This window comes from Telmatherina bonti (genome assembly GCF_933228915.1).
Source record: "Telmatherina bonti genome assembly, chromosome: 14".
NCBI classification, from domain to species: Eukaryota; Metazoa; Chordata; class Actinopteri; order Atheriniformes; family Telmatherinidae; genus Telmatherina; species Telmatherina bonti.
In genome coordinates this window covers 18,732,486-18,757,905 of record NC_136612.1, presented here as the reverse complement: position 1 = coordinate 18,757,905, position 25,420 = coordinate 18,732,486, and the positions used below count along the sequence as shown (strand labels likewise).

General features: G+C 38.3%; 1 protein-coding gene across 2 annotated transcripts in view; it reads left to right on the top strand.

Annotated features, from left to right (window-relative positions):
- The first annotated feature begins 4,905 nt into the window (after positions 1–4,905).
- The window catches only part of mapk8ip3 (mitogen-activated protein kinase 8 interacting protein 3), a 28,038-nt gene continuing 7,523 nt past the window's right edge, over positions 4,906–25,420 (top strand). For both annotated transcript variants that reach the window (XM_079253339.1, XM_079253338.1), the window contains exons 1-17: positions 4,906–5,229; positions 9,682–9,802; positions 11,044–11,114; positions 11,211–11,302; positions 11,819–11,842; positions 14,036–14,087; positions 15,108–15,339; positions 15,484–15,586; positions 15,932–16,050; positions 19,292–19,385; positions 19,654–19,806; positions 20,759–20,816; positions 21,049–21,200; positions 21,394–21,450; positions 21,552–21,722; positions 22,410–22,569; positions 24,998–25,057. In XM_079253339.1, coding sequence (XP_079109465.1) covers positions 4,924–5,229; positions 9,682–9,802; positions 11,044–11,114; positions 11,211–11,302; positions 11,819–11,842; positions 14,036–14,087; positions 15,108–15,339; positions 15,484–15,586; positions 15,932–16,050; positions 19,292–19,385; positions 19,654–19,806; positions 20,759–20,816; positions 21,049–21,200; positions 21,394–21,450; positions 21,552–21,722; positions 22,410–22,569; positions 24,998–25,057 — 2,025 coding nt within the window. In that variant the 5' untranslated portion in view covers positions 4,906–4,923. The remainder of the gene's footprint in view (positions 5,230–9,681; positions 9,803–11,043; positions 11,115–11,210; positions 11,303–11,818; positions 11,843–14,035; positions 14,088–15,107; positions 15,340–15,483; positions 15,587–15,931; positions 16,051–19,291; positions 19,386–19,653; positions 19,807–20,758; positions 20,817–21,048; positions 21,201–21,393; positions 21,451–21,551; positions 21,723–22,409; positions 22,570–24,997; positions 25,058–25,420) is intronic.

Sequence of the window (25,420 nt, the reverse complement as noted above, 5' to 3'; positions counted from 1 at the left end):
AAAAAACAAACAATAAAATCTTAAAATCAACTCTAAAGTGGACAAGAAGCCAGTGCTAAGATGCAAAAATAGGGGAGATGTGCTCAGAATGAATGGTCAAGCATGGTGTATTGAGGCAATCCCAAAATAAAATAAAAAAATCTGCCCTGGTTTGGCTGATAATTTAGACTTCAGGTTTGAAGTTACAGGAGATATTACGGGAAATGCTGTTTTTTCCAGTCTAACACAAGTGTAAGGTTAAGATTAAGCATTATTGTATACTGCTTCTACAAAATGTTTAAAGGAAAATTATGTCAAGTTTTACGACGTAATCCATAGGTAGTTCAAGACTTGATGTGTCCAAGTTCAGTGGGCAGAAAATAAAGTGGCTCCATTGTTTCTCATAAACAGTGAATAATGAAGGTGCAGTCTGCAGATCTTAATGGTCAGGGCCATTGAAGGCCATATACTGGTTCAGTTTTAAATTCAGGACAAAATGGAAGAGTTTAAGCGGAAAAGTAAGCACATGGGTGATGTTTTTGTGCCATTTTGCCCTGATAAAGAGAGTCGCTGCAGTGTTTTGAATAAGATGTTTGTTTGTTTCACACTGCCTTGACTCAGTCGGTTCATGTAAAATCTTAAGGCTAAGAGAAAGAAACCAGCCTGAGAAATCCAACATTGACCGAGTAAGTCAAGATTCACCCCAGAACAGTTTGAAGTCCATCACTCCTTATCTCAGGTAAAACTTTTTACTTCATATTAATTTTCCTACATGGATAACGCCCAGCTCTTTATTTTCAGCACCCATAACTCCCTCTTCCCACCTGCCACTCTTTTACCAGTTGTTGAGACAACTTAAAATCTTGTTCTCGGATTTCCTCAAACTTAATATAAATAAAACTAAGTTCATTCTCATCAGCACACCTCTGACTCTTTCCAAAACTTACCAGCTTCCCACTCTTTATCAATAACTCTTCAGTTTCCTCTTCCCCTTAGGTTTAAGAGTCCAGGTGTTATCAATAGCACCATATCTTTTCAAACTTGTATCAATAACATAACTCAGTCTGCAAACTTCCATCATTAACCACCTTGACCCCTCCTACATCCCTCACTCCACGGCCACTCTGGTCCACAGCCTGATGATTACTTTCTGCCTTCACCACTGTAACTCCCTTCTTTTTCATTCACCACAACAATCACTTCATAAACTTCAACATGAACTTCACCCAGAATGCTGCTGCCCACATATTTACTAAAACTATTCTCTTACTACCCCTGGATCAGACGCAGACCATAACACTTGATATTTACACATTTTATGATAGAATATCCTGACAGTTTTAAAAGTACTGACTACTTTTTACTTTGTGTTGGGCTTTAATCATTTGTTCAACATGGAGATATTTAAGATGTACTTGGCATGGGAAGTGTACGCCCTTTGTCTTGGCAGTTTTTCTGCTTCATTAGACGGTTTTTGTCTCCATTGTTCATCTTCTCCATTGCTGACAACAGCCTAGGCAACACTTGTCTAACTGAAGGAAAGATAAAGAGATAAATCTTTGCTCTCAATTATCCACCTTTTAAAATGCTATTTTCTGTCAACTATAATCTTACAGGGTATACTGTTATATTTTGGGGTCTTTTGGAGCGATAATGTTTCTTATTCTTACATTTATTAAAACTACTTTAAATAATTTGGATGATGTGAGTAAAAGTAATGTTATTTGTAGGCTGCTTTAAATTATATTTCCAGTTGTTCTTGTAATTTCCACAAACCCAGTTTATTTGCAACCTCTGAAAGGATGTTTTCAAATCCATGTTCTGCTTAGACCTTTAGGCATCACTTTTGTAGATATTTTGTGTAATAACATAATTATTCTGCAGATAAGGAACATTTATTGATTAAAGACTCACTGAAAATAATTAAAATAATATTTAGCTTAATTAAATGACCTTTTTGAACTGAATAAAAAGTTGTTAACCAGTGTGAGTGTGAATAGTTGGTTGTCTTTTTTTGTTGGCCCTGTGATGGACAGGCAACCCAGCCTCTTGGCCAGTAGTCACTTGGATGGGCTCCACCCTCCACTGGAATAAGCAAGTATGAACAAAGGTTGGATGGATAAGAAGTTTCTTACTGTAATTGTACACATGAGCTTTACTCAATGGCTCTTGGACAAGCAAACAAAGTGTTCATGTTAAATACTGTCAACAGAGTGCTTTAGAAAGTGAATTTCTCCAGCTGTAAAGGATGGGAACATATTCCATGTGCAGATCATTCATAGTGTGTTTCTTATTAAAACAAAAAAGTAAGTGAATGAAACAAACAACAAAAAAACACACTTAATTTTACGTTGCTTAACGCCTTTTGACAGATGCAAAGCATGCAAATTCATAAGGTTATGATTTCTTATTTTCCCACCTGCTGCAGTTTTTTTTTTAGTTTTCACTTCATAGCTAACAAAAGCAGCAAAACTGTCAATTAGCTTTGATAAGGAAATCAAATATGCAAAGTGAAAAATGAGTTAAAAGTCTTGTTTCCTGTAGGTTATATATTTGAGTGGCTCGTGGAGTCCGCGGTGGTACTTTTATGCAGCCTCCTTGAAAGTCTGTTTTCATACAAACACAATGTTTATTTGTAGCTTTAAGAGAATTTGTTAACAAGATAGTCAAACATGTTGGCAGATATAATTATAGCTTTCTGTCTGGTATATTTTACCTAACACTGAAAGCATTTATTGTCGTTATTGTCAGATTCTGGCACAACAATTGATGAAGACGTAGGACAAGCTGGTCGCCGAAGGTAAGAGTCTGACTTCCGGTTTGTGCATCCAAAATAAACGTAAGCAAAACAAAGTTACACACTAAAGAGGACTGTTCACACTATTTCTTTACATGGACTTGCATGAGCAAGTAAGCTTTTAAAGAGTGTATGCCTTAACAGTTTTGTTTGACATTTCTTGGATTTCCATTAAAATTTGTGAACATCATTTCCAATGAAATGTGAAATTAATTCCAGAAATTGTTATGACTATTACTATTATTACTTAGTCCCCAGTTTGTATGTTTCTTAACTTCATATTTCCTGTCATGAATGCCACATTTACGCCGGATGCCCCTCCTGATACAACCCCCTCATTTATCCTGGCTTGGGTCCAGCCCTCAGGGGCACACAAGCCTGCATCATGAGGGACCCAAACGGCCAACCTTCTGGCTTTACCTCCTGGGCTACTGCCACCCATAGCACTGAAAAACAAAACCAACTTTGTTCATTCACCACTGTTGTCCAAAAGTTATTACTTTAAAAACTCATCTTGAAACCCATTTTTATTTGTTGGCCCTTAACCCAGTGTAAGACATCTTCTGGTCAGTGTGCTATAGTTTATTTTTATTATTGGTTTTATTTACTATCTATTCAGTTTGTTTTATTGTTTTAATTCCATATTCCTTGTATGACCTGTTTTATTGTGTTATTTGCATTTTAACTGTTTTATTCCGTTTTTATTTTGGCTGATTGTGTACAGTACTTTGTTTAGACGGTGGTTGTTTTAAAGGGCTTTATAAATAAAGTTGAGTTGAGTTGAGTAAAAGGTGACAAAGAAAAATTTGAATCCTTGACAATAATAATGAAGTGACCCAGTGGCTCTGTAGTGATGAAAGGTAGGCCCAGAGGGGTTGCCTGAAAACCATGGACCATGCAGGCAAACAACATAGGATCATCCTAAGAAAAAGGTGATGAAAAAAATCTATAAATTGATTTGCTTTTTTCAAGAGATTACACAGTTGTTATAGTCACTTTATTATTTCCCTAAATCGAAGCCCCTTTAAAAATCAATAGAGAAATTAAAAATATAATAATAATAACATCACATTTACACATGTCACTCATTTGCCGATCTGTAGCCCACTCCCAAAATCAAAATAATTTCTAATACCGTCTCTGGTAATGCTGCAGATAATTTTGCCAGTTAGTATTAAATATTCCATTTAAGGCCAGCGTTATATCAAGTTAACCTCATATGTCAGGCAGCGCCTCTATTATTTGACGATTACCTGTCAAGTAATTTGAAAATGAGGTGACTCATTGGCTATTGACATTGCTGGGAAACTAGCAGAACTTTAAACCCTGTTGACATCTTCAGCAGTTTATTTTGACAAGTCAAAACTGATATCCGGTTTGGTCAGGTTGACTTGACGCAGTGACTCCGCTTGCACAATGCAGACGGCGTGACGTCAGCCAGAGTCGGTCAGCTGGCTCCTCCATCTGAACAGCAGGGAGAGCCTCTCCCAAAGGGAGACATCACCATCAACGCCCGAACCTGCCCAGCAGCATCGGCGGCCCGCCGGAAGAGGGAGAAATATGGATGAAACTGTACTATAGTGACGGTTCGGGATCGGGAGATTTAGATTATTTATTTAACTATTTATTTATTAATTTGTTTCCCCCTGCCAGTAATGGCTGGGGTCTATGGCTGCGGCTGCTGAGAAGCAGGTGCAACATCATCGTCGAAGGCATTTCGTTTCTCGTCATGGACTCGGCGAGGGCCGAACCACAGGCTGGATCACCGCACATCCACTGCTGCTGGGATCAGAGGAGCTCCACGGGTGGGGAGCTGTAGCTGGGCCGCGTCTGGAGGCGAAAGCCTGCGACTACGGTGGAGCAGGAGGGGGCACTCTTCAGATCAAAATATTGAAACCAATTATTTTATTTCGAGCTCAAGGTTATGCATACGCATCGGCACCCTGCTTTTCTTTGGTAAATCGACATTTACTGCAACATGGCATAAGTACTTTTTGTTGCCTGTTTGAAGAAAACCAATGATTTAATGTCTACTTTCCTCGATACTGAGCGGATTCAAACACCGTGACAGTCTCGCCTTATAGGCCTGAAAACTAGTAGAGCACAGCAGCATCTGGATAAGAGAAGCCGGCTCTCCAGCTGCCAAGATGATGGAGCTGCAGATAGACGAGGTGGTCTACCAGGACGACTATGGGTCCGGTACCGTCATGTCGGAGCGGGTGTCGGGCCTGGCCAGCAGCATCTACCGGGAGTTCGAGCGGCTGATACGCAGCTATGACGAGGAGGTGGTGAAGGAGCTGATGCCACTGGTTGTTAATGTCTTGGAAAACCTGGACGCGGTGCTCACCGAGAACCAGGAGCACGAAGTGGAGCTCGAGCTGCTGAAGGAGGACAACGAACAGCTCATCACCCAGTATGAAAGGGAGAAATCGCTGCGTAAGCAGGCAGAGGAGGTGAGTAAACCCCCCCAACAGGCAGAGCCTTCACCCGCATCACCACATCCAGCTTCCTGCTGCTCCCTTTATAGTCACTGGCCTGTCTGCGCAGAGCAAATGTTTCAGCAGACATGTGACTCATGTTCAGGCCTGTGACCGATTCTTGAGCTTTATTTTTAGTATCAACACTCCTGACTCTTTTGTTATCTTTAAAATTTTGCAACTGAAAATATAGCTAATTTTAAAAAATAAGACTGATTTGATAATCTTTAGTATAAAACATATATTGTGCCCATCTATTATTTGAGGTAGGCTAATGCAGTTTGAAGCAAAACGATTAATGTTCCTCAAATGCAAAATCCTCTACCTATATTGATATCAAACTGTTAATTCTGTAGAAGTTAAAAATTCAGCATGTTCAGGCCACATTATAGACACTAATGTAAACAAACCTCAACATATAACTAAAATTACATTATCTTATTATAATCCACTTAAAGCTTTAGCAGCGTTTATCTTGTATGTACAATACAACATAATACTGCATATTACATTTCAAATAAGTTTATGATGCCTGTATCTATAAGTATCCCAACTACTTCTAGGACCTCTCACACACCACTTAAAGCTGCTATGGTTGACACCACGTCCATCAGCTTTCTGCAAACACACTCATTCTAGTAAAGACTTTTTGTTAGAGTGGATTCTCTGAGCTCACATAGAGCAGAACCTGGATGTAGACTATATGCAAATAAACACACAATATGCAAACTTTAAAATATAGATATAGTAGCAGTTTATGCAGTGCATGCAGTGCATGGCCAAACAACAGGTGAAAAGTGCAGCAGCGCTCTCAGAGGACATTTATACTTAAAAACACCGAGACGAAAAGAGACACAAGTCTCAAAAGTGTACATCGATACAGAGCTAATGAATTACAAGCCAGGTTCCTCCTCAAGCAGTTTTTATCCCATGCTGGTGTCACAGCACTCGTGGGATCATAAAGCAACTTTAATCCTCCTCCTATCCAAAGAGGCCTCAGCGTATCACTGGCAACCCTGCTTTGATCAGCTTAGCTCAGCTTTTAGCCAGTTTTATCATCCCTCTTCCCCGTGTTTCTTCAATCCAACAGTGTGTTTTCACTCTAAGATGTTTACTTTCCGGTTCATCGTAAAAATTCACGGATTGTACCGCGTTAATACTGAAATGCCAACATGTGACAGTAGATTCTCAGCTAGCTGGAGCTCTTCATTCAAAGCAATGTCAGTCAGTGGTGGAACAGAAATCATGTTATCTGAATCAGACACTGGTGGCGTGAGTGTTTTTTTTTTGTTTGTTTTTTTTAAAAACAACTTAAACTTTTAAAAACAAAGTCTAAAGGCATAGTATTAATTTTCCAAGAGATTTTGGTGAGCCTATTGGCACATCACTGCTCGCCTTTCAGTCTTTCTCAGTAATGTTCATAAAGCACCAGTAATTGTATACTTTGTCTTTGTCTGGACATTGTTGAACCATTTTATGACAGCTAATTGGAGCTGGCAGCAAGAGCTTTAGCAGTCCACCCGCAAAATGCCTTATAACTCTTCTATAACAGATAAATGACCTTAAAAACTGTATTGTAGACAGGATGTTTACAATATTGCCACATAGTATTGTGAATAAAACAACTGGATTTGAGTCTTTTTTTCTCAGATTACAATAAATCCGCAATTTACTGATATTTCATGAAATCCTATTCAACAACCAAAGAAGAATATTTCCATCTTCTGACTTCAAACACTGACACGTCAATGTTAGAAGTAAATTTGCTTTCAGACAAGTTGCCATAGTAGTGCTGTATTTGTATCAGCTCTGCACAAATAACTGTCGCTGCTGGTCTTAAAATCATGTCCTGATTTCCAGAGTTTCATTATAATTCCTTAAAGGTAGTGACAGTGAAACATGCTGGTTGGAGAGCAGTTTTATATGGTTTTTATTAATAGATCTGCTTTGTATGATCAGCTAACCTTTTTTTTTTTTTTTTTTTTAATCTTTAGTCATTTGAATGTTAATACAGGACCTGGTTTGTCATCTGCTGACCAGCTCTAGAAGACCCAATGTGTCAATCATCGCCTTAGGTTTGGAAAAGTACTTTAAGGACAGTATATCTTTATGTCTGTCTGCAGCTGTTTGCGTTTACCCGTTTAATAAAAATATACCTCTTACAAGGATGCCCACACCTTCATTAATATGTGCAGATCTGTGTTTTGTCCTCCTAAAGTGACAAATTTGGCTATTAACATGAGCATTTTCACAGATTATCAGTAGCACACGATGGGGGATGGGACAGCGTTCTGAGGGTTGCAGTCAAGGAAATCAATAGCGCACAGAGCACACTGAGGAAGCCTGGAACTCTAACCCGATTTGTGCTCATGGGAAGACAGAGCAACAACAACGGAGAGGGGGAGAGAGAGAAAACAGATATAGGCTGAGGTTCTATAGAGCTGTGGTAGTGTAAGAAGTTAATACGAGGAAAAGACAAAATGAGAAGGAGAGAATCATAGAGCTTGAGGAAAACAAAACACCCTCTCACAAGGTACAGCAAGCAGCGACCAAAAGGCAGCTCAAATTACAAGGTTATTGGGCTCTAGCTAATGGCAAACAAAGCCATCAGATCTCTCCATGCACATGTAGCAAGACCTCAATAATTAGATGTTAAAATGAGGTTTTAATCAAATTGGACCATTTTCTCATGTCTGTATGTCGTTACGGTTTTCCATCTGGAGCAATACCACGAGCATCCATCTAACTGCACCGTTACACTTATCAAAGTACAATCACCATAAAAGTCTGATCATCTCTGCCTCTGCTTTGTGGGAGTATGACAGCTTATCAGCTCTACTTTTAATCAGTTTACACACACACTCACACACAATCAGCTCTAGTCTATATTCTTGGGGGAAAAAAACCGAATGACCTGACAACACATCTCCAGAGATTTAGAATATTTATGCAAATGTTTTCCTCCCTTAAACCATTTTTATGCTATTGTCATCTTGGTCTCTTCTCAGGTATCTCACATTATAAATAGCAGAAAGTGTGACCATGTTGTTGTCAGATGCGCTTAGCCTTGCCTTGTCAGGAAGACAAATTAGTTCCACTTGCACATTACAAGGATACTTATTGTATTATTCGTACTGTTCAGAATGAACACAATATATCCAGTCAAGAATTAATTCATACAATATGTCACAATGTTAATAATTATTCTGACATTTAGAATCAGTTTCTTACATGTTATACCTGCATTTTTTGTTTGTTTTATGCCTCTAGTCACAAAAACAATGGATACTGTAAGCTTTGCCTCTTCATCTGGGTATTTTAATGTAAAGTTTAGTTTAAACTAAACAGGATTGCACTACAATGCAGGTAATTGCAGAGGATAGGGGACTGCATTTGAAGGTCATGTCTGCAGGACATGTTACCTATATCCTATGGAAGATATTTTGGGAAGCTGACATCAGCTGCTCTTAAAGTAGAATAGTTATACGAGGCATCACTGAACACATTTTACACTCTGAGTCTAAAAAACATCTAATATGACTGGAAATGATCTCAGCTTTAGCGTCTTGGAGAAGTTTCTCCTTTAGTAAGGCTTTAGTCACAGTTATGCAATGACCAATTATTTAACTTTCCCAAAGATCTTGGACATGCATGCATTGTATAAGTTGTGTGTTTGATGTATTGAGTTAGGTTTCAGTTATTTAATTAGCAGTGAAAATGCACAGAAACCATGGTATACTCTGTCTGATAAGTGATGAAATTTAGACTCACTGAACCTCTTTCTGTAATACATTGATGTTCTCTGAACAAATGTAGTTGAATGAGCCTGCAACAAATATTTTCTTTCAGATCCTGTTCTGCATTTTAGCAAACTGGGCATTTTAAACAAGGTTGCTGTTTTTCCTGTTGCAGAATGACTTCAGTATCAGCATTAGTTGTGTGTTCAGGAGGACATAATATTCTACTTTGTGCTATTTCTATGTCTGCTACATATTACTGGTTCCAAGGTCTCCCTGCAGTCAGAGGATTACAGTATTAAGAATTTGTGGAATAGCTGCATTGACAAAAAGGGCGTCATTGTGAACAGCTTTATTGGGAAAAAAAAAATGTGGAGGTGAAGTAGGCGTGTTGTGTTGTTTTGTTATGTCTGCTCTTGTTATTGATTTAGACAAATCAGGATATTATGTTGAGCTGTAGAACATCTGCTTTTTTGTACATGAAACTAGTTTATATATATATATATATATATATATATATATATATATATATATATATATATATATATATATATGTACATGCAATTTGATTTGGATCATGTATATATAATGATGAAGTATTGCTGGGATAGATTTTGTCTGTTTTTTTACACATGAATTGTTTCACAAACTATGAATTCAGTCTATCGTCTGTTTTTATTTTTACTGCCAGAAATTCATTGAATTTGAGGATTCGCTGGAAGCTGAAAAGAAGGACTTGCAGGTGCAGGTGGAGTCTCTGGAGTTGCACGCCAAACAACTGGAACTCAAGTCGAAGAATTATTCTGACCAGAGTGAGTAGACAGACATCTCATATTTTGCTGAACATGCAACATGCCTGGACTGTGAAAGCAGATCAAAGTTTTTAGATCCTCGAACCAAAACCTGGAAATGGTATTATTAATAAATTAAATTCAGTAGCTCTCAATGTTTCCACAAAATTCTCTTTGTTTAGCCACACATAGAGCTGGAAGGATAACAGCAAACCCAACAAATGTTTTCATTGTAGCTCTTCCCAGAACATGGAAGGTGAAGTAAATGCAAGATTCCTTTTTAGTTCATTTGTGAATTTGAACTGGAAAATTGATTTGTTTGCATTCACTCTTGTTACATCATTTTCCACCTAGTTTTCTTTGCTGTCTAGATTGAAATTTTTTAATACATTTTATTTCTTCAAGGTTCACAGTAAAGTACAGAATTCAGCATTACCACAGTTTACAGAAGTTAACATTTGAGCTATTGTACCTTATGTTACTAAACTTGTAACAAAATGATACTGTAGCCCATTCAGTTGGAAGCAAATTATAGTCATTTTTTCCAGATTCAAAGTATTTGAATGAGGGTTGTTAAATTAATCTTAATTCAGATTAATTTGTGTACCTCCAATTCACAATAAATCATCTACAAGCAGTTTTACACACAGTTCAATTTAATGTAATTAATTGCTGTCCAATTAAAACAAGTCTATAATCTGATTCGTATTTCTCCAATTTATAATAACTATATTCATAAAAGCAATACAAAGAAAACAGTTTTCTTACTAAGGAGATCAGTGGATTGCATCAAATCTTCTCATTACTAATAAAAGAAAAAACGTACCCTGAGCTGCATGGGGCAGGAAGCGAAAGTTGCCTTTTAATGTTGGGAAGTGCTCAGAGCATTTCGAGACATCCTTAAGCAGCCTAAATGTGTAGAAGCAAAACTAAAAGGGACAAAGGGAAAGCTAAGGGCCATTCAAGTCAAATAAAAAAATTAACGTTTTAAGCCTAAAATCTTTATGGTGGAGAAGGGATCTGCTTCCTGAATCCAAACTGGGAGCAGAAGGGTCTGATAGCAGAATTTGTGTGCCTCTCAGTCGACTTCTAAAAACTCTTTGAAGGAAAGGTAAACTACCAATCTGAGAATCAAGTGCTCTGTTGTGGAAAAATATAGAGCTATGACATCTTCACACTGTCTGACCTAGAACATGACACACATTTATTTGCAATGTTTCAACTGGTTTCATGCTCTGAACACTGATCTGTTTGTCTGACAGTCACTCGCCTGGAAGAGCGGGAATCAGACCTAAAGAAAGAGTACAATGCTCTTCACCAGCGCCACACTGAGGTGAGCAAACACTCTGTCTGTGATTCTCCCCTTTCCCCTTCACATATCCCAAAAGTAAAAATATTTACAATCCTTTCCCATTCTTTATGATCACAGATGATTCAGACATATGTTGAACACATAGAACGGTCCAAAATGCAGCAGGCGGGGAGTAACAGCCAATCAGAAGGCCCTGGCTGTGGACGAACGTGAGTGGCTCGTTTATACGTAATGGCATGTCAACTTTTACGTCTGTGTGTGGATGTAAACTGTAACTTTTACCCTTTGTTGTGTTGAAAATGTTTTATGTTGTGTTCTGAACGTCTTAGGCTTTCCATGTTTCATCATACTCATTGTGTTGATGCTGCCATCGTTTGTCAGGAGCTGAAAGAAACAGCTCATCTGTCCCACTGATGAAGAGGAGGGGTTGTGTTCAAAGATATACAGCAGCAACCTTGAAGGAAATAATTGAAAAATAATACTAAAGATTGGCATTTGTTTGCCTCTTGCAGGGACTGAAACCCTGAAAGCTGCATTAGTAAACCACTATTCATCTGACAATGAATTGCTTTTTGCTGCAGAATATTTGAGAATTTCAGCCTAGATGAAGGAGTAAAAGTTTACATTCTTGTGGGTCATGGCATATTCCGGTCACCTGTCTCTCTCTAATTGGTGTCTGTCTTGTCTGTCTTGCTGGCTTGCTCTCTGTGCTGCCATTTGCACAGTCAACGTCACACGTGGAGGAAAAGGTAAACCCAACGTGGTCCCAACAGGTGCCCTCCTTCCACTTCCCTCAGCTCTGTCCTTTAACTGGCCTGCTTGGAATTAAACGTGACTAAGACGTGTTGATGCCCCTTCTTATTTGCTTTGCTTCAACACCTTGTGTACAGTGGCATGCAAAAGTTTGGGCACCCATGATTTGAATTAGTATTACTATGAATGACTAATTCCATAAAATGTTTTTTTGTTTTTTTTTAAATTATTTACATTTTTTAAATTACCGGTACTCAAATGGTAATTATAAAGGTTTATCTATTGATTTATGTTTATTTTGGTGGGATTGTGAGGGCCAGAGCAACGCATTCATCTTGCAAATCATGAGGAATTTGATGTTTGTTAATATTATCCTGTTGGAAAAAGCTATTCTTATTGTTTTCAGTTGTTTCACAAACATTGAGATGATGGCTGTTTAATTTCAGTCAGTTCCCACCACAGCGAGGTTTTTTTTTTTATTACCACCGGCTTAAGCAGATAACAGAAACATAACTATTCCACCTCCTTCCTTAAAGTTAGAAAAGTTTTTTCCAATAAAACCATGACTTGTTTGGAACTGGGCGCTGCTTCACCTTTGCCCTTTTGGAAGTTCTTTGATGAGCAGTGAGACGTTTATTGAGAAAACCTTCAAACCTTTGCTTTCTTCTGATATCTTCTTCCTGATTAGTGAGCATTGGGTACTTTTACTTTACAGTACTTATCAGCTGCTTGGAAAAGCACTTGAATGCAGATTGTTGGTTCTGAGGAGACAGTTTTTCTTTTTTTATTTTTTTTTATTTTCTTTTTTTTATGAAACTGTGTTGTTATCAAGTAACCTTCCCTACAGCCAGGGGATTACAAGCAAACTATAACCCTATTAATCTGATTAAAGTCTGAGACCTTGGCTGCATTTATTCAAGAGCTCAAATGTCTTGAAGTGTCCGTAGCTTTTGTTTGTTTGTTTGTTTGTTTGATTCTGTTTATTTATTTTTCAGTTGTATGCCTCCCCTAAAGTGTACCAAACACAAACCATATTAATCAAGAATTGTCAATGTTTAATTATAACTTGGCTTTTTGAAAATTATATTCAACTCAATTAACTGTTCACTGTAACAGAAATCTCAGTCAGGGGTGTTTAAACTTTTGCATGCCATAATAAGAAATATTTCCTGGTACATTTTTGCCCTGGTAGTTATTGATGCTTGAAATGGCTATTTGTTGAAAGAATGAGGGATCCTGCAATTGAAAAGCAAATAATGATATACGGAACTGATTGCAAGTCATGTTATACAGGAGCCTCTATGTTTCCCAGACTTCTCCCTCGACCTTCTCCTCTTTCACCCTCACTTTTTATGTCTGCCTGTCAGATGTTCCCGTCTCTGCCTGCTGTGCTTGTCTTGTCGTTGAATTCTTACATATAGGCATTTTGGTTTGATTGCAGGTCTTTGCTGGTGCTAAAGTTAAAGGAACAAATAGTTTGGATTTGTATTACACTTTTTCTGCATTTTTTGACAACTCAATGGGCTTTACACACACACACACACGCACACACACACACACACACACACACACACACACACACACACACACACACATCCACACAATGTGTCCAAGACACTTTTTGTGTCTTGGACGCTAAAAGATGTATTTACACTTGACATGCTTATATTAACCTCTTTCCTGATATAGATGGTATATATAGAAATAGATGGAATGAATACAAAGTGGAAACTAGTTAGCTTAGCTTATCACAAATACTGGTGATGTTCAAAGGTAACAAACCTCTAAAAAAGGCGAAAATTACACTAAAGCTGCAAATAACTAAAGCATGAGTTTTGTTTTGTTTTTTTTTGTTTTTTTTGCTGAATTTAAAAGAGCTGGTTTGGGTAATTTCAACATGTTTCCCGCAGTTTTAAGTCCAAGCTAAACTCCCTTCCTGCTTTGCACAGCTTCAGTGTCTCCTGGATTCCAACTAAAAGCCAAACTTCTTAAAATCCTGAGTTGTATGTGAGTGACTGTCTTATCAAGTGAGCTGTGGTGAAGTGGCAGACTGTTCGGATAATTTTGCATTAATGCATGTCAGGAAGACCTCCAGCCTGGCAGAGGAAGACGTGACTGAATATGGTGATACTGATAACCAGCAGTTTCACATTAGTGTCTGCCCTCCTTTGTGTCTCCTCCACCAGCAGCAAAGCGGAGCGCCCGCCATCGTTGAGTCTGTACCCCAGCGGCGAAGGAATGGTACGTGGGGGTCTCGGGGGGGCTAGGATGATGCCCGGGAAAGACATCTGGCAGGTCAGCGAGCTCAGCCATTCTACCTTCAGCTCCGCCTATCAGGTGGGACAGATAGCGGCGCTGTCCTTCCCCGTCACGTCTACAGCCGCAACCCGGGGAGTGGAAAAGTGAGGGGCTAGCACTACCGCTGCTAGCCGCACCCACGCGGACCACCTCCCCTCCCACGCCTGCTTGTGTCACTTATAAGAAAACAACCTTCAACCACATCAGTATTAAATCTTCCCTGTTATAATAAATCATTATGCTTCTATACATCTGTTGACTCAAGCAAGCAGGGGCCGTGTTTATGATTCTGTTTTTCATGCAGTTTTATTGTAACTGTGTGATTATTTTGCTGAATTATTGTGGAGCTTCTCCCATGTGTTGTTGCATTTTAGTTTGTGTTTGCAAGTTTAAGCTTGTGTTTCCAAATATTCTTCATTTTTTAAAAAAATGATGAATATTATTAAGTGTTTATGTGTGGAAAAGGAACTGCTCAGGCCATTTTTTCCCTTTTCTAGCTGCAGTTATCATAAAACTTTATAATCCTACCAAGAGCTTTAAAAAAAAAAAAGCCATTAAAAGACCAATACAGGCAGCAATGTTTTTAATTCTGCTTTTAAAGCAATTTGTAGCTTTCATGGGAAAATGGGCACATTAAAGTCTCTAATCAAGTTGTTACTTTATGTTGGGCATCAACTACATGAGATATTATCTCCCCCAAAGAGTTGTAAAGATTCTTCTACCATGTTTGGACATTTTTAAAGATGTCTGGTCTCATTTCTCCTGTTGCAAATGCTTGAAAACCTGATCAGTTGTTGTAAAAAAAAAACAAAAAAAACAAACAGACATACAGTGCAGATGTTCAAGGTAAAAAAAAAAAAAAAATCATCAAGTGCCTCTTCTGCCTTTATTTTGCTGCTCACATTGTCTTTTGTTCCTGTGTCACTGCTTCTTCTCCGCTGCACATTGCTGCTCCACAACAAGGAGGATGGATCAGAGTCTGACTCGGTGGCCGCCACACCCAGCAGCACGGGAAGCAAGTCCAACACGCCCACCTCCTCCGTCCCCTCCGCCACTGTCACCCCCATCAACGAAGGCTTCCTCCCTCACACGGATTTTGACATAATGCGCACTGGGAACCGCCGGAAAAGCGGCAAGCGCCTCAGTCGGAATATGGAAGTGCAAGTTTCCCAGGAAACCAGGAATGTCAGCATTGGTAAGAAGACGTCACCTAATACACACTTTGTTTAAAGCTTCAGTTTCTGAGAAGATGGCTCACACTTATAACACTCTCCAAAGCTTTTATATAAAGGTTTTTGCTAACATGTAGATGTGATGTCTTTCTGTAACGTCTCTCCAGGGATGGGAAGCAGCGATGAGTGGTCCGAATTTCAGGAGATCATTGATTCTACCCCTGAGTTGGAAATGTGTGTGGATCCTCGAGTATATGGTGGAGGAAACAGGTTACTGCGATTATATGGATGACAAAAATGTCACATTTCTAGGAGTAAAGAAACTGTATTTTACCAGTTTCAACAACAGCACAGACCATGGTCTTCTTTAATAACACCAAGCTACGTCTTTGTAAAAATAAAGTCTCATTCAGAAATTTTTTTTTTCCACTTTCAGTTCAGTTGATTTGCACTGAAACAAGCTGCATGTATATTTCTTGAATTGTTTAGCTACTAGCTATATTGGCTGGATTTTCAAATGTGTAACAGTAAAGCTCTAATAAAAAAAAACCGATATTTTAATTGAAAAAATAGAAAGATGTTGCCTCATGAAATCACAATTTCTTTGTATTTCAGCCCCTCTCAGGGCATCGTAAACGAGGCCTTTGGCATCAATACCGACTCTCTGTACCACGAAATTAAAGACGCCAAGTCGGACATCATTGGGGATGTGGATGCAGGCGCCGAGCTGCTAGGTATGACCAGAACATTGGCTAAAACATCATTTGTTATTCATTAGGTTCATTGGTGATGCTATTATCTGAGAGACTCATTCATTAGTTTCTTGTTACAACTTGGTGACATTCTTATATTTTAAACAGTATAATTTCTTTAAAATCAAATGCTTGAAAACATGTTAAATCAGCTCACAAATAACACAAATTAGACCTCAGTCTCTTGAGTTGCCAATCCTCAAATTACACAACTAAATGAATGAAAATAAGGACCAATGCATGAGTGTTTTGCACAGCTGCAGCATTTATCATACTTTGCAGAGAATAAGCTCCACGTGAGGCTGTGTGAATGTGCCACTGCACTGGTTACTTTTTCCCTTGCATGGAAAGCTGCAGCACTCCATCATGGCAAAACCATTTTTAAAAAAATTTATACAGCCTCATACACCAGGCTGCAATCACAACCCTTATAGCCCTTTCTTGCAGTGTTATCTTAATAATACTTTGTGTTTGTAACTTGCTTATTTTTTCTGTGTTTTATAAGGGTCAGTTATGCATGTAGTCTAGTTTCACCCTGTTTTTTCCTATTAGTTTGACCACATGTTAAATCAGCACTGTTTCTTCTATAATCTTGTTTATCAGTGCAGCTTGTTTAGTGAGTGCACAGTTGCTAGTCATCTTTCCATCTTAGGTGTTCACAGTGTGAGGGATTTTTTTTTTTTTTTTTCATTTTGATGTCTGTCATCAAAATTTTGTCATTTTTGGGTTTCTTTTCAAATCCCTGAAATTTACGTAGCAGGAGTAGGGGGAGGGAAATCTGATCCATTTTTATTCTGGTTTGTTAACCTCTCACCCATTTCTTTTTGTTCCTCTTTTATGTGCTTCTGCTGGTGACACCCATAGGCGAGTTCTCAGGTGTGTATCCTGTCATGCTTTAGTTCTTTTTTTTTTTGCCTTTACTTTCTGGACTCTTTTCTAATCTCCAAAGTCCACATTTAAGAGAATATAGTGCTTACAAATTCATTATTCTTGATCAGGCATTTGGAACATTTAAATCTATAAAAATGCAGTTCAGCTAATTTCTTTGAAATTGCGGAGAAATTATGTGCATATTTACTGATTCCAACAGGCTCACTTGTGCCTTAAGTTCACAACCAGTTGGTGATGTCCCAGTTAAGTCCCCATGAAATCAAATCCAGCATTTAAGTTAATTTATATGATGCATCCAGGACTATACATAACTTCTACACCAGTATCCTCTTTAACAATGACAAAAAGGTGTTATAGTAGGTATTGTAACTATTTTAGGATGGAGGCAGTACAAGTCAGTGGAGCTGACCAGTTAGATTAGACTAAGGTTTTTATAGGAAGAGAAAGTGTTAAATGAGAATTTTCACTGTCAGCCACATTATGTGAAGTCCAACATGAGTTTGATAGACGGTATGTGTCCTGAAGAATACTTTTATTATAAAAGGAAATTTAATTTTAAATTATGGATTTTAAGTTTGGAAAAGGAATTATGTGCATATTGCTGTATTGCTTCATGGGTATCCAGTGCTGGTATACCACAGTACGCCAAATTTACCAGTAAGAATTTTTTTCAATAATGGACTCATGTAAAAGTTTTGGGTATGTTTTAATTTAATCCTGTTAAACATGAAACTTGTATCAGCGTTAGGGTTGTAATGCAGATCAAGTCGGCCTTTTCATGGGGATTTTAAACAGTTTGATCTACCTGAATGATATTTAACTGGTTTAAAATCAATACTTTTACTGGGACTATAAAAGACATTTGGTAATAATTGACTAAATCACTTTTTGAATCACATAAATATGCACTGATGCTGAACCTTTTTAAAAAGGAAAGTAAAATTGCAGCTTTTGCGTACAATTCCTTTGGTCTGGCTGAAAATCTAGATGATTAGAGGCTTATCAGCATCTTCTCTTTCTCTCTTCCACTTCTTTTTTCTTTCTCTCCCTCATCCCTAATCCTCTCTGTTCTCTCCTCTCCCTTTTTCTTCTTTTGCCTCCAGTCCGTGATGATTTCTTCGGTAAGGCTCTTCATGCCTACACTCATGGTCTCTTTTGCTTGTTATGTCATTTCCTGGCAGGCTTTCACATCCCTCCTGTTGCTTCCTTGTGTCATGTGGCTTTATATCTACATGTTGTAACTCAAACTCTCCAAGTGTTTTACATTTTTCAGCAGTAAAAATCATTTAGGTACCATGCACTAAACCTGTGGCCACCTGTATTGGCTCACTAAAGAACAATAATATGTATTTTTATATATTTGCCGCTGGAGCACCACAGCAGGCTAATCTAATGAGAGAATTCAGAACTTTTAATCATGAAGTACAGAGAACGCATGTTTTTGAGGATATATAGGGAAAAAAAGGGGAAATTAATTAATTGAGATAACAGAATTAATCAGAAGCACATTTTTGTCAGAAATTAAAGCTTTGGGCTCTTCAGCACATATCAAGAACAGGAGAGCTTTGTACTTTTCATTAGCAGCTAACCTTTGGTTATTCAGTCTAAATGTTTGTTCAAGTCTGATCTGCAGACTGAACCTGAGCAGAGGAAACTTTTCTCTACAATCAGATCCCATACCACAAGATAAACCTTCTGAAATCCACTTCAGCCATGAAATCCTTCCTCTATATGCAGAAAAAACTTTAGAAAATGAAAGAGCTTCTTACATTTTTGCTTAGTTTGTTTTGGATGTTTTTCTTTAACGTCAGAAAATGTCTGTGTTGAAGTTTCTGCTTCTACTTTTTTTGCTCGGCTTATGTTCAGCAACGCTTGCTGCTGTCATTCAACATTTACTGTTCATTTACAATAATAAGTCAGATTACTGATAGCAAGGTAATAGGTTGAGCATTGGCTTTATTATCACAGTTATAGTTGGAAATAAGAGACCAACCCTGAATCCTGCATGTTTTGTTTCACTTACTGATTTAGATAACTGGTATTAAAGCACATTTGATGTTTTTAGTTGAGAAGATTAAGTCTAAAGTGTTATTTCTATAGTCTCTGCTTACTTTTAAGACACAATATTAAGTGAAACAGGTGACTTACTGTCACTGCAGACACAAACTTACTTTACTTTAAATACATTTTATGTGAATTTTTAAAAAAAATCTTTTGTTCTACAACAAGAATTGAGCTCTGTAGGTCTGAAACATGGTGTTACTACTGTATCCGAGAAATGCATTTAGCTTGTGAATCAATCGACTAGCTGGATTGATTTCTAGTTGTACAGTGATGAATTACAAAGACATGAATGTGACTTTTTCAGGGATGGGCAAGGAGGTGGAGAACCTGCTGACGGAGAACAAACAGCTTCTAGAGACCAAGTAAGAGACACAGTAACAATTAGATTGTGTTTGAGTCTTAATTTATATATAATATGCAGATTTTGCCCTTCATATAAAAGCATTATGGAATATAATGTCATAGAAATGCTTTGAATTCTAATGTGCAGTGAATCATGGTTTGATTTTCTGTTCATACCCATACGACTCTATACGAGTCTAAACCAAAAGACCGCCTGTATAAGAGATGGTCCAGCTTTCATGTTTCTGATTTTGACATTTTATCTATTTTATTTCTGCTCTCTGACAGAAATGCTCTCAATATTGTGAAAAATGACCTTATTGCCAAAGTGGATGAGCTATCGGGAGAGCAGGAGGTACTGCGGGAGGAGCTGGAGGCAGTGCGGCAGTCCAAGAGCAAGGTGGATGCCCGAGTCAAGGAACTAGAAGAAGAACTCAAGAGGTGAAAATGGTTAAAAGCTGTGTTGTAGCTTCATGTAGTTGCCATGTGGAGAACAAGCAGAATTCTGGTGATATGGCAATGACAGGATATATATAAGTCATTCTGCAGGATGTTACAGATAATGGCTAAATGTAGGATATTATATAACGCAGTATCTGAAATCCAAAGCCAAGGGTATCGCATGTGATAGTTTCATTTTCGCAAAAGACACTAAAGAAGTAACTGAAGAAGTCCTGTATACCTGGTAAACTGTTAATGTCAACATAAAATATCCAGTTATCATCACCAGGGACAAAATGTCAAATTTACTCATTTTTTTCTATGTTGTAGACTTGGAGCCGTTCATTTCAAACTCTAAAAGGAGCATTTGGTGTTGAACACTGAGACTTTGAATTTCTTTCATTTCTGATTGTAGAAGAATCAGCGTATTGCTAGAGAAACTTGTAATCTGCTGGATATGCTTCTAAAATGCTAAAAGAAGAATAAATGCTTATTAAAGCTCTGTTTATTATTTTGTATATTATGCAATAAAATCTGTTGCAGCATTACAGAAAAATGATGAGCTAGTTAACGTCAGACTTGTTGACTTGTGGCTTTCGAATAAAGGAAAAGCTCAATACTTAGGCTGTCGCCAGATTGAATCATTTCAGCTGACTGACAAAACTTAACCCAAACAACCAGTTACTGCAGACTGACCTATCAGTCCAGTCCGGATAATACTGCATATTTCTGTTCAGAAAAAAATAGCCTTTGAAGGACAATCCAAGCTGTTGCATTTTGTTTTGTTTGGTGTTTAAAGCAGTTTTCAACATTATAAAGTCCTGTATTTTTCCATGAAGTTGTTGTTAAGGACTCCCAGTGTTTACATCACTGACATCAGCTGTTTAACCTGGCTAACAGTTGAAACATCACATGTAAAATGATCAACTGTGTTTATGTTTTTTGGCTGTAGGTTACGAGCAGAGGCTCTTGGAGCATCTCGGGACTCAAAGGATGAAGGAAGTGATGATGTAAGTAAAAATATACAGTGGTCCTGTTTGCATTGTTGTGTCCGTCAATGTACCTTTGAATTATGAGACTCTAACTGTTATAAATCTAATAAAACCAAGGATCAGCTGACAAGTTGAAGGTTGGGCTCATAATGGTCTTTTTTTTTGTACAAAAAGAACTAATATATTTACAACAAAATGTCTTTTAGATTACAATAATTGTAAAAATAGCACTGTCCTTTCCTGTGCCTAGTTTTCATCACCCATGCAAGATGGGGACATGACAATGACGCAGCGGCGGCGGTTCACCCGGGTGGAGATGGCCCGTGTTCTGATGGAAAGGAACCAGTACAAGGAGAGACTGATGGAGCTCCAGGAGGCGGTACGGTGGACAGAGATGATCAGGTAGGCACTACAAGTGCCTGAACTAAAGGAGAAGAATGTTGAATAACAAGTTTATGCCTTTTGTTTTATTGTTCTTTAAATTTAAAAAAAAAAAAAAAAAGTATGGTTGTTTTTTGTTATTATTTCTTTTCAAAAATAGATTTTTATTTGATTTTTCTTGCATAAAGTACCTCATAATATTGTTTCTTTTCAGGGCATCCCGAGAGAGTCCGCCAATCCAAGAAAAAAAGAAATCCACCATATGGCAGTTGTGAGAACATATTTAATGTAGTCAAATTAAAAAAAAAATCTTAATATTCAACAAAACTGGGAAAAGTAAAACCTGGAATTCTTTTGCTTTCTGTCCCCAAGCTTTGCACGTCTCTTCAGCTCATCGTCCAGCCCTCCGCCCGTCAAGCGGCCGTACTACAGCGTCAACATTCATTACAAGTCTCCCTCACCGGCCGGCTTTACTCAGAGACGCAGCCACACAATGTGTCAGATCTCCACCTCAAACCGCACGCTGGAGTTCTTCCCTGAAGAGTGAGCACCATGCAGCTCCAACCTTCTCCTCACTGAACCTCCTGCTTGTCTCCTTCTCTCCTTTGGCCTTAATGCCTGGTTGCTTGCTCGCTTGAGGCAGTTTGCAGAGTAGAAAGCTTCCAGAAGTTTAATAAATATTCAGCTTGAGGTTGTATGTTTAAAGTTACACACTGCCATCATGTTCTAATACAATCTCAAATGTTACTGTAAAAATAGTCTTTTTTATTGGTTTTGCTTTATATTGCTACGATTGTTTGTTTAAAGTTTAGATAAATGAACACGATCTTTGTTAAAGAAAGACTTTATGGTTTTAAATGTAAAAGGCAACTGGATTACAGAGACTGAACTGAAAATTTATTAGTTAAGTTTCCCAAAACAAAGAAGTGTTTCAAACAAGTCACTAACTTTTCACCCAGAAGCTAGGCTCGAGCTGGGTCCTCCAATTTTTTGCTTTTACGCCTTAAATGTTACATGAACAACTTAATATCTTCCTATGAATTTGGGTGTAATGTGATGGAACATATGGCTTTGCTTGAGCCCCAGTAGAGGCTGTTAACACATACTTCCACTGCTGCTGCTTTTCTTGACTTCCTCTCCACCTCATCTCTTCTTCTCTCTGTGTCTTGCTGCTGGCTGGCCAGGCTGCTAACGCTTCGCTCTTTCTCCCTTCCCTCCCACTGCTTCCAGACTGGCCAGTAACGGTGTTGCGTCTCTTCTTAGTGACTCAGCACTGATGGCCCGCCGAGAGCAGCGGCGCGAACAGTACAGGCAGGTGCGTGAGCACATGCGCCGTGATGACGGCATTATGCAGGCCTGTGGCTGGAGTGTACCATCTCGCTTCAAACAGGTACGCAGCCACTCTTCAGAACCTCCCTGTAGGCGTCACACACACACAAAAAAAGCAAAGCTTCCAGATGTTTAAAGGTTGAGACACTGAACGCAAAAGGAAATGTAAACCTGGTGGATTTTGAACGTGTGGAATACTTGTTATATGTATTTACAGGTTAGTTGTCTTTGATGACATGGTTGGAACAAAATGACAACATTGAGAAAGAGAAGTAAAACATGTTGGCTGATTCAAAATACAATACAGATATTCGCCTGATTCCTGAGCATTGTTTCACTTTAAGGGGTCATCATTCAGGAATTGCACTTTTTCAAGTCAAAATGTGTGTATTGGCGTTGACTGGAAGTGTTAACATCCCCGAAAACCTTTCTTTGAAGATGGTTGAGTTTTTCCGTCTCTGCGATTTGTTCGCAGCAAAACTGCCCACATGGCTGAAGTCTCATAAACGCTTTTCTTTTTTTTTATTTGCCCCGGGAAATGTGTCATCCTGGGGAGCTAATTGCGTAAACCCATCCCTGTTCTAGGTCTAAACACACCCCTCTTCTACACTAAATACACCTGCTGGGTCTGCCTCAGTCGCAGATATCTGTGTTTATTAAAACCTCACATGAAATCTCACAAGAAAAGTTTTATTGTGAATAAATGGTCAGAAAAAGCCCTTTTTTAAATTTTTTTGGTTCAATACATTTTTCAACAATTATTTAAAATCACTTAGAGAGCAGTGGAGACATGAATAGACCAGGTTATGACTCCTTTAAGGATGTCTTTGCTGTTTGTCTGAGCCCTTTAAAGTCTGCTTAGAGTCAGTGCTTGTATGCCAAAGTCAAAGACACCAAACAGTATCATTCATTATGCTGCTGTGGTAGGAAAATTCAAAAATCTGGATTTTTTAAAGTTTGAAATAAATTTCTAATGGTCCACAACAAAAATTACTTTGAAATAAAATCAACTATTGGAGAGATTAAGCTCATTTTTAGATCAAAACCTGATAATGTTGGCTGCTGTCGATATTTAGTGTCAGACTGGGACATTGCAGCACATATATGAAGTGAGGAGAATCCATTTAAAAACAAAGGGTCTAATTTATCAGCTAATACAGAATTGCTGAGATGTACTATTACATGTAAGTGTTTCTCATTGTAGAGAAATTCTAAAAAAAAAAAAGATCCAAAGTGACCCTTGAAAGACTTGCCAAACTTTCTCTGCCAGCGCCAAACAGCTAAGTCTGCTACCAAGTCTTGTTTAGTGGTGCTTGTATGGTTTGATGTTTGAAGTCTGATAAGGCAAAACTTATTAGTAATTTAATTATTTATTATTTGAACAAACAGAGGCCTCAGTAGCATGAAGAAGGATTATAGATCACAAAGAAGGTTTGGAAAGTTTTGGCATGGGTGCAACTCAGACTCAACTCTGCTGCTCAACATGCTAATTGATTTTCTTTCCACATGTGGCACCTTTTAGCGGGACGTAAACAGACCTCTTAACAGAAGATTCATTGCAAAGAAACATTGTTACAACAAAGAAATAGTCAGTGAAACACTAATTTTGTTACTTTTTGTGCTGCATGTTAGTTATTTTAGAGGTTCCACGATTCCCTAAACTATATTGGGATTTTACATTAAAGTAATTATTTCTTTTGCTGGAGAATTTCTTTCTGAGATGGGTGCACATGAATCCCATAAAAACCTCTGTTATGATTTAGCCTACATCTGTTGGCATGACTCCAAGCTGACTCTTCCCGGAGAAGAGTAGAAACTTCTCACTCTGTTATTTCCAACTTGGTGTCAGGTATGAAGACAAGAGATAGCATATTAGTATACATTAAAACAGTGGTTCCCAACCTGAGGACCTTGGACCCCCAAGGAGCCCCGCAAAGTACACAGAGGGTCCCTGATGCTTTGACTGTTCTGAGCCAGTGTGACATAAATTAAGGCTGTGTCCACACATATATGAGTTGAGCTGTATTTACCTAAGATTATCTTATTATTCTTATTATTATTCTTCTTCTTCTTCTTATTATTATTATTATTTGGGGGTTAAGGTTTCATTCACATGGAACCAGTATTTTGAGAGCCCGAAAACACAAACTTTGCACCAGAAAATTAATGAGATATGTCTGAGAAATTACACAGAACAGCTGATTCATCATTATTTTGAAAATAAAAGCTATATTATATTTACATTATCATAACTTTGGTTTTATTAAAGGAAAGGCGACAGCCAGAATGAATATGTTGAGAAGCAAGCTAATGAATGCATAAAACCAGGCAAAGTTTCAACATGGGGCAAGCAGATGATCCACAAGGAAAATAGGTTGGGAACCACTGCATTAAATCATGGCTGGCAGGAAAAGATTAGCTCTTGGGTGCAAACGCAGGAGAGCAGAGCGTGTTGGTAGGCAGGCAGCTCTAACTCTGGTCTCCCACAGACTGGTGGTCAGATGGACAGCGCAAAGGACAGCCCGCTGAAGAGACAACAGGCAAGTGAGACCGACAGAGTGCCAGCATGTGCCTTATGGCTTCCCCTCCCTTTAACCTTCCTCCTAAAGCTCCAACCCCTGCAGAAACCAACAGTTAAAACCCCAAAAAAGTACAAAATCTGAAGAAAAGATCACAAATGAGTTGTGATCAACTTTACTTCTAGAAATGCATGAATATTAAAGTTTTAGCATGGTATGAGTCAGAATCGCACATTTTAAATATATGCAAAGAAGAGACGTGCGCATATTCAGTAAACATGTTGACTGCAGTTCTCTGATGAAATCCTACTTGTGTGGAGTTGATCCCAACTGATTTTCTCTCCCTGTGCCAATGTTGTGCAGCCTTTTAACCTTTAACCTCTGTCTGTCTCA